The sequence below is a fragment of the Thunnus albacares genome, chromosome 3 (genome assembly GCF_914725855.1).
Source record: "Thunnus albacares chromosome 3, fThuAlb1.1, whole genome shotgun sequence".
Classification (NCBI taxonomy): domain Eukaryota; kingdom Metazoa; phylum Chordata; class Actinopteri; order Scombriformes; family Scombridae; genus Thunnus; species Thunnus albacares.
Window position 1 is genome coordinate 29,755,849 of NC_058108.1, and position 8,805 is coordinate 29,764,653.

Sequence of the window (8,805 nt, forward strand, 5' to 3'; positions counted from 1 at the left end):
GTCTGTGCACGTGGGCACACACACACACCTGCACGTTTGAGTAGAATTTGTCTTCCCCTGCTGCCCCTAAACATCCCTAATGTCGCCATTCTTCACTTTCTACCACGTTTCTTCTTACTTTTTTTGAGCTCAACCTACAATTGGTCAAAAAAAATTATTAATGCAAGCTTGGCACATCACTCGCCTCCTCTCTCTCTCCCTCTCCCTCTTCCTCTCCTATATCTTTATCTGTCTCCCCCCGGGGGACTCAGTCCTATTAGAACAAATGACGAGGGGCCCAGGCGCTTTTGTAAAAAGGCGCAGGCAGGCGGGCGCGCGCCTGTCCTATTATGTGCGACACATGATCAATAGGGCGATAACGCAGCAACATCAATATAAGCGACAGAACAATGAGGGATATCATCGAACATCTATCTTAATATAGCCGACTACAAGGGCCGTCTGACAACCGCGGCAGCTCATGAAAATTCCGCCCCACGAATCTACCACATCTCATCCTCCTCCTCCTCCTCCTCCTCGCGCTCAATAGACTATGCGCACTCACGCACACATACGCGCACGCTCGCCTCGCACGCACACACACAAACAGTGCAGCTGGCGCGGCTATTATTTTCCCATTTCAATTTGACACCCCTGCCTTTCATGCTAATTCTATTATTGTAGGAAGTTTATGTGATTCCATATCACTAGAAATCGGTAATGTCTAATAACCCTTTGGGCTGAAAGGAAAGAAAAAAAAACTGCCTCGAGACCCGCGGCAGCCAGTGGGAAAATAATTACTTTCATATCAAAACTCAGCAGGAGGCGCAGGGTCCTATAGCCCGCGGCCACTAACCTCATTCCAGCTCGGCCTTTCAAATGAATAAATTTGTTAAAGCAATAAATACAAACAGCCAGACGGACTTGAGCCCCAGCTCCGGCTCACTACACACAGAAAAAGAGGGATTTATCTGCTGTAACACGACAAAACTCCAGCCGCCATGATCCAAGGTTCTGCCACACAGCAAGTTACAACCTCCCTTTTTTACCCCACTACAGTAAATATGGCCCTGGAAAGACAGTGATTCAATTTAAACAATAACTTTATTTATCAAAATGTTTACATATAAATATCATTTTCTCGTTTTTACAATATCTGAGGATTTTTGTTGTGTGTAAGATGTTTATTTATTTCGCCTAGTTTTTGTTACAAGTTGGTCACCAAAAAAAGGGAGAAGGAACCTGCTTCTAAAGGTGTAGGCCTAAAGCCTGGATATGAGGACAGCCACAGCTTTCAGGGCCATCTGGACTGATCACACATTATGATTAAAAAAGTAGATGAGATTAAGTCTCCTGATTCCTGATATGTTTTAGAGTGTCTCAGCAGAGCTTTGGGAATGTTTGAATAGTCTGAACGGTGTTCCTGGTCCTTTGTTTATGTTTGCTCCTTGCAAGTGTTAGTCCATATCGACATCCTCTCCATCTGTTCCGGGTGTTTCTTGACAGTCTGTGTTTGCTTTGAGACACTCGGAGAGGTCTGGAGATGCTCGCTCCTCTTTTGCACACAGCTCGGCGGCTTGGCAGCCGTTGGTCGCTGCCTCCGTTTGAACTTTCAAACTCCTCACCTCGCTGCTGTCGCTGGACTGCGAGGAGCTCAGTCTGGCCAGAGCTGTCTGAGCCGCACTGTTCAGCGGAGGAGAAACAGGGAATCTTCCACTACTGCAGTCACCACCACACTCCTCCGCGTCTGCTCCGTCCACTCTATTGCTAATGTGATTGTGGTGGTGCTGCGTATTATGCTCCATATGATCCGAGTTTATAGGCTTAGTGACACTGCCAACGCTGCAGAGGTCAGAGGGCGCGGGGCTACCTTCACTCGGCACACACCTCTGTCCCAGGCTTTGTCCCAGGCCGAACCTGTTAATGTTGTCCTGACATGGTGTGGCCTTCAGGGCTGTTTGGGGCACGAGAAAGCCCAAGGGCTGATGAGTAATGGGGTAAAGCAAGAAGTGACCTTTACCCACCAGTGTCCTCTGATTGGGCAACGAGGGGAAGTCCAGCTGAGATTTCCTTCGAGGTGTGGCGTCAGAGAGGAGGCTCTCCACGCTGAAAGGGTTGCGTTTCTGCAGGGCAGAAGACCTCGGGCCTCCAGGACTGGAGCTGTGCGTGCTGCCTGGAGAAACCTGCTCCGGTTCTCCTGCCGTTCTTTGGTTTTGGTGGTTTTGTAGTTGGCTGAAGTCGTGTCGCGTTTGGTCACAGCTGGATTCAGTTTGGTGTCCTCCTGCGCCCTTTGATGCTGGCAGTTTGATATGAATAGTCTCACTGACGCTGGAAGGCTGCTGCTCACTGTCGGTGAACTGGGAGACCCCGCTGTCACTCTCTGACCCTCCAGGTGTGTGGAAGCTGTCGCCTTGGAGAAGTTTGTTCTGCGACTTCAGCAGCTTCCTCTCCTGTTTCCGTTTCTTCTTCTCGGCCCGCACTTGCTCCCTGCGTGCGATCTCCTCGGGGTCCATGGGCTCGCCGCTGCACGTGGTGGGGTGGGAGTTGTGAGCAGGCCGCCCCGGCCCTTTCTTTGTGTTCTCCTTTTTTCTCCATTTAGCACGACGGTTTTGGAACCAAACCTATGTACACATATACACAGAGATGAAATACAGACATACACAGGAGGAAAAAAACTGGCACATGAGATGATTTTTGTTTGAGAGTAGTATTCTGTCTACATCAACATCTTTCAAAAGGTCATAAATCAATTTCTGCAGTTTCGTCTTGTTGGCTGAAGTGATTTAATTGATTTTTCAATTAGTCGATTGCCAGAAAATTAATTGTCAACAATTTTAATGATCAATTAATCATTTTAGCAATACCAAATATTTGCTGGTTTTAGCTTCTCTGAAATGAGGGTTTGTAGCTTTTCTCTGTCTTAGTCCACATTGTGAAAACAATCTTATCAAATTGGAGATATTCTAGAAACTAAATGATTAATCAAAACAGATTAATTGATGTGTGGCAGAGCTAGATTACAATTATTATACAAGTTTTGTGAAACAAAGCGTTTACTCGTCTCAGGCAGGACTCGCAGGGCTACATTTTGTACATAATTAACATATTAACACCTACAATTTAGTGCAATCCAACACAATATCCCTGCAATAAACGTTATGTTGTGAAGCCTATAATGTTCACTTTTTGTCAGAGTGTTACTTGATTAAACTCTGTGGTCATTTGTGTTGTTTGGGGTCATTGTTGTGGATTAAGGCCTTCCTAACATCCTGCCCCCCCTCAACAAAACTCACAGAATATTACTCTGACATAGACTATATTAGACAAAATGTCACATAGTGTGTGTCCAGACAACCTCAGAGAACAACAGAGCTCACACCTGCCATTACAATACTGATAAATCAGTGTCAAAGTGGTTATCAGATCATGAGGACAAAAGCAGATTGCCTGCAAATGCTGTAAAAGTGCTGTAAAATTCCATAAAACCCTGAAACGAGAGAAACAATTGTCCTCTGCCTTTATGTCTCTTCCTGTCTTTGTTTACTGGCAGCTTTAAGCATCTAAATAGTACATTAGGTTAATAGGTCACAGCGGTGGACCAGCAGATGCACAGATGTGCCGGTGTTAATTACCAATGAGTCTGTGTAATAGGCAACTCCGCCAATTACATTTAATTGTACCGTGGCTAAATCAGCCCGTCTCGGTATACTCTTTCACTCCCAACCCTGCGCTCATATGGGGCTTAACACTTGCAGGGGCTCTTCTCTCTCCGCGCCGAGCCAAGAGAGGGAGGTTCCTCCGCCTGAGAGCTCTCACTGCCCGGCCTCTAGGCGCGCTCAGGGCCGCATGTTCGGCGCTGATAACGGCAGGAGTTTAGCATGCAGAAGTAGGATCCGCGAACATTGCATAATAAGGACGAGACACCCAACATCATGCGCGACAATGGTGCTTCTTATGAATTGTTAATGTTGGTTATATCTTTCCCCCGCAAACCTGGTGATAAAGGGGCGTTAAGCAGCTTGAGGGAACAATAATCTGAGGTTTAGGAGCGAAATCCCCAAACAACATACAGCAACGACGAGCTCTGCTTTCTGTCCCGCATTTACTCGATCCAGCCATGCATGTGCAGTGTATGTTAGAAATACATGAATACACGTTGAATCCAATACAGCCTCACAAATACATATATATTCAGTAAATACGTACCTACATCTTTCTATATAATTTATTATTATTATTATTATTATTATTATTATTATTATTATTATTATCATCATTATTATTACCAGCTACATGTAATAGTGGATTGGGAAAGATGCTATAGTGTCACTTTTAACAAAGTAAATTTTACGTAAAAGTAATTGCTCTTCCAATGTAAGAAATTAAATATATTAATTACAATTACGTTATTATTATTATTATTATTATTATTATTATTATTACTATTATTAATATTACTATTATCAACTGTTTAATTATTTAAATAGCATTGTTATTTTTCTTGTAATACTACAAAAATAGTGTAAACATAGCATATTATTAAAATACTACACAATAAATGTGTCTTTTTAAATGTGATAATAGTAATAATAATAGGCCTAATAATAATATTTATATAAAATATAATAATAACCTAAAATAAATAATATGATAGTAAAAAAATGTTATAAAGGCTTTAAAAAAAAATGTTAAATGATCTTAAACCTTATATTTGAACCACCTAAAATAGATAAACTGCTGAGAATAAATTCAATAAATTGTGAATAAATTGTTTTATAAATAAAGGATATAAAAACCTGAAGGTGACGGGAAATTACTAGTTTCAGCCCCTGGTTTGCTCAGTAAATAGCCTTGTTTTTATTAACCCATAAATCAATAGGTTGTGTCCATGCATAATTCAAAAGGGACCCTTTACTGAGGCTTTGATAATTGACAAATAGCTATCTCAGTATGGGGTAGGCCTTCATGAGCCATCACAGAACAAACGCCCCTCTGACATTTCTTTTATAACAGAATAATAGAAAGAAAATCTGAAGAATAACCGAACCTGAAAACTCATTTAAAAAGTCAAAACTCTACATAAACAAATGGATTAATGCTTCTCAAATTGTTTGACTTATTCCTTCGTGTCTTTACCTGAACTCTGGACTCCACGAGGTCAAGCCTGAGCGCGAGCGCCTCCCGCATGAACACATCCGGATAGTGACTCTCGTTGAAAGCCTTCTCGAGCTCCTCCAGCTGCCACCCGGTGAAATTTGTCCTCGTGCGTCTTCGTTTACAACCGGGACTGTCCTTATCCGGGTCCCCAGAATCTGCAGGGGTCGACGTGTGTGTGTGTGTGTGTGAGAGAGAGAGTGTTTGTGTGTGTTTGTGTATGTGTGTGTGTGAGAGAGTGAGTGTTTATGTGTGTGTGAGTGAGTGAGTGAGAGAAAGAGAGAGAGAGAGGTTCATGCTACAAGATGCATGGCAGAATTTGCATGTAAAGCACAAGTCAACGCGGTCACATCTCTCTTTTTTTAAATACTTTGTTTTGCTAAATACTTTTACTTTGCTCGTGAACTCGGATAAATCACCTCACAAAAGGAACATGTGCTATATTTGATATTTGTCACCCTTCCTAATTATTGCTAAGTTCAGTTTTGACCATTAAACACATAAGAATAAGCAATTGTTCCACCTTTATCATCCAGTGCAGCTTTTACCGTAAAATTTCTAAAAACGAGCCAGCAAATAAACTTTTTATTTCTTTTTTTAAATTCACAAAGCTCCATAACTTTTTTAAAAATCATGTTTTTTTTCCTCTGGAGACTGACTCTTCTTCACAATCTGTCTTCAAAGCCTAAAAAAAATGTATATTTCTGCCTAAAAGTCCACTACAATGGCAGTTTTTTAATATTTATTACACGCATTGTTTCCATACATCTCTACTGATGTGATATTAAAGCCACAGGACAAGAAGAACCAGGCCTACCTGAGAGTTTGAACTGCTGGCTGTCGGACGACAGGAGCGGGTTGGAGCTGACCACCGAGGCCGAGCAGGAGCCGTTAAGTAATCCGTCTATAGAGAAGGGGACGGCGGCCGCGGACTGCAGCTGGTGCGCGCTGGCGAGCTCGTAGACGTGCTGGTGATGGTGGTGGTGGTGGTGATGGGGACCGAGCGCGTACGGGAAGCCCACCAGCCCGCCCAAGGAGCCTCCGAACTGGGCGTGAGGATGCTCGAGTACCCGACTGTCCATGCTCGCCCGGGCTGCGGCGGGGCCGAAGTGAAGATGCAGAGGGAGGCAGTGTGGCTGAACATGCAGTCAAAAAACATAAAAGTCAGTGAAGAGGAGGAAGAAGCGGCGAGGAAGAGGAGGTGAAGGCGGAGGGGGAGAGAAGGGAACCCAGACGGCCGTCTCCCGCGGCCACGGTTTACTGTCTGTAGTGAGGCGGCGGAGACCAGGCTTCGAGGTATTTCACGTTTACGGTCCAGCCGAGATGTCAACCCTCCTCTTTCTCTCCGCGAGCCAGCTCATTAGGACTCCTCCATCTGCTCGCGGGACCAATAAGAAACGTTAATCGCCCTGTGACGTCAGAGACGCGGTTAATGGAGTAACGGAGGGCAGAGCTAAAGAGAGAGAAAGAGAGAGAGAGAGAGAAAGAGCTTGTTTTTTTTTCACCGGATCGATCGCTAATTACACCTGGCGCGGTCCTTTAATTTAGCCCTGTCAAAACAATGAGGACGAGGCTAAGCTGGCGCGCGGAAATAGCCAGCTGATTGATAGGCCGACTCCATTTATTTCGCAGGAATACAACCTACTTGTTTTATGTTTTTCATGATGACACGTTTTCCTCTAACTTAAAAAAGAAATGACTCTCTCTCTTTCCCTCTCTCTCACTCTCTGTCTCCCTCACTCGTGCGCGCGCGCGCGCGCTCCCGCATCGTGTGTGTGTGTGTGTGTGTGTGTAAGTGTTTTACAGAGGCATTCAGGGCCAGATTGATCCAATAACAGCGCCTTTATCATCCCCCCTTTTCCTGAGCTGTCACATCGCATTTTAAACTACAAGCCTCTCTCCATCTCCCGGGCACCTCACACCACCAACACAGACACACACACACACGCGCACATACACACACAACAATTCCAGTGTGTGTGTGTGTCCTCCCATCAAAGCCAAATCCGCATCAGCTATTTCGATTTTTCACCTGAACAGCTTACACCGATGTTTAGTTGTAGGCCTAAATGACGAGCAAAGTGGCTTTGTAGCAGGATGTGGCGTTTCTAAGAATTCAGACACATAGCTACAGGCTCTGCAGCTACTGCATTTTAGGTGGTTTCCTCAAACATGTTTATGGGGGGAAAAAATGATTGTTTTGGGTCGTTCATTCCTAATTAATATGAATATTACAGCACTTTTCAAAGCGCACAAAAAGAGAAAAAAATATACAACTTATTAACGATTATACTACATTAAATGCAATAGAAAATAAAGCCACACATCAAAAATATGAGAAAGTAAACATGACAAAATCTCATCTTAAGGTCCATTTAGTAGCTGTTCTGGAGCTTTCTATCATATCACATGATATTCATTAGTAGATGGAGTTTGCCCTTGTTGTCATGGAATTCTGTGTTCAAATTTTTCTTGTCTATGTCAGCTTAAACGAGTTTTAAAGTTCATTCTTGGACTCTATTTACTGAGGAAGATCATGTGATATGATCGAAAGCTCCTTGTTTTGTCAGCTGCTGTTTCCGGCTTCAAGAATTTGAACTTTGAAACTCAGTTATTGACTAATATTTTGCAGAGAACCAAAACAGTCTCAGTAGGTGTTAAATAGTTTTGGCTCCTGATTAGTGAAATATACTACCCTTTACTTCCACCAATAGATGGAAATAGAGAGCAGTGAAAATGAACTTAAGGTAATGTCATGTATGCGTTATGCATTATATACATGTATTAATTATGACATTAATTTTTGCTATACCCACTTTAGTAGACACACAATTCAGCCTACACCTGCATCATTAATAGTTATATGAGCCGCTGAGTCAGGTAGCTTCTTGGCAGTGTTCTCAGCTAAAGTAAGTAGTATTAGTTAGCTAGCTAGCATTAGCTAGACTTACCGGTTTAATGGAGGAGGATAAGCTAATGCTAATAGATGTCTACTTACTTATTTTTATTTGTTGGTTTATTTAACAGGGGCAGTGCACATTAATAAACATTGCTGTAAATACGCCAGAGTTAGCCAAGAGGCTATTTTTCATCTGTAGTCCCTGGACAGATGTTACACAGTCACCCTAAAAACAGGTGAACAAACTGCAAGGTACATCGCTAGGATTGTCTAAAGGGCTGAATGTGAGACTACAGGATGGATAAATTTTGCAGTTCATGTTAGAAGTGATGAAAGCAGAAAGTCTAACTTCCAGGTACAGGCAGGTACAAAAAGACACTCATATTAAGTCTCTTTTTACTGTAATTTTCTGAGATTTAGCACTTTGTTGTGACGTCAGAACCAAAGTGACAGTAGGCTACTGTTATGATACTGACATCGTTACACTGACATACCTGACGGTGATGTGTTTATTTGTACAGCTTCCTGGAGCGTAATCCATCCTTTAAAACTGTACAGTCAACCACAACAGTCACCAATCGGCTAGCCTAAATGTGAAAATCTGTCTGTCATGGCCACCATTAGCTCCTTTCAGCAATGATAAACTCCACTCATCTTTTTCCGCCTCCAAGCTGTTGATTATTTTTCATTTTAGCATGCACATTGTGTCTCAATCTTAATAAAGAAAATGCTGGACAACACTGAAATGCTTTAATTGACATGGAAAAGGCACT

General features: G+C 42.9%; 1 protein-coding gene across 1 annotated transcript; it reads right to left on the bottom strand.

Annotated features, from left to right (window-relative positions):
* Nucleotides 1-1,064: 1,064 nt before the first annotated feature.
* On the bottom strand, nt 1,065-6,805 carry LOC122978074 (homeobox protein unc-4 homolog). Its single transcript, XM_044345592.1, has 3 exons — nt 5,951-6,805; nt 5,116-5,291; nt 1,065-2,600 (listed from the first exon to the last, which is right to left on the bottom strand). Exons 1-3 carry the CDS (start codon nt 6,213-6,215, stop codon nt 1,437-1,439), a joined length of 1,605 nt encoding a protein of 534 aa, XP_044201527.1. The 5' UTR covers nt 6,216-6,805; the 3' UTR covers nt 1,065-1,436.
* Between the last annotated feature and the right edge of the window lie 2,000 nt (nt 6,806-8,805).

Bases quoted from the DNA above. Each gene is read 5' to 3' on its own strand.
- LOC122978074 (XM_044345592.1), bottom strand. From the start codon at position 6,215: ATGGACAGTCGGGTACTCGAGCATCCTCACGCCCAGTTCGGAGGCTCC. The intron at 5,292-5,950 runs GTAGGCCTGGTT...CGACCCCTGCAG, and splicing joins CCAGCAGTTCAAACTCTCAG to ATTCTGGGGACCCGGATAAG. The intron at 2,601-5,115 runs GTAAAGACACGA...ATGTGTACATAG, and splicing joins TCGTGGAGTCCAGAGTTCAG to GTTTGGTTCCAAAACCGTCG.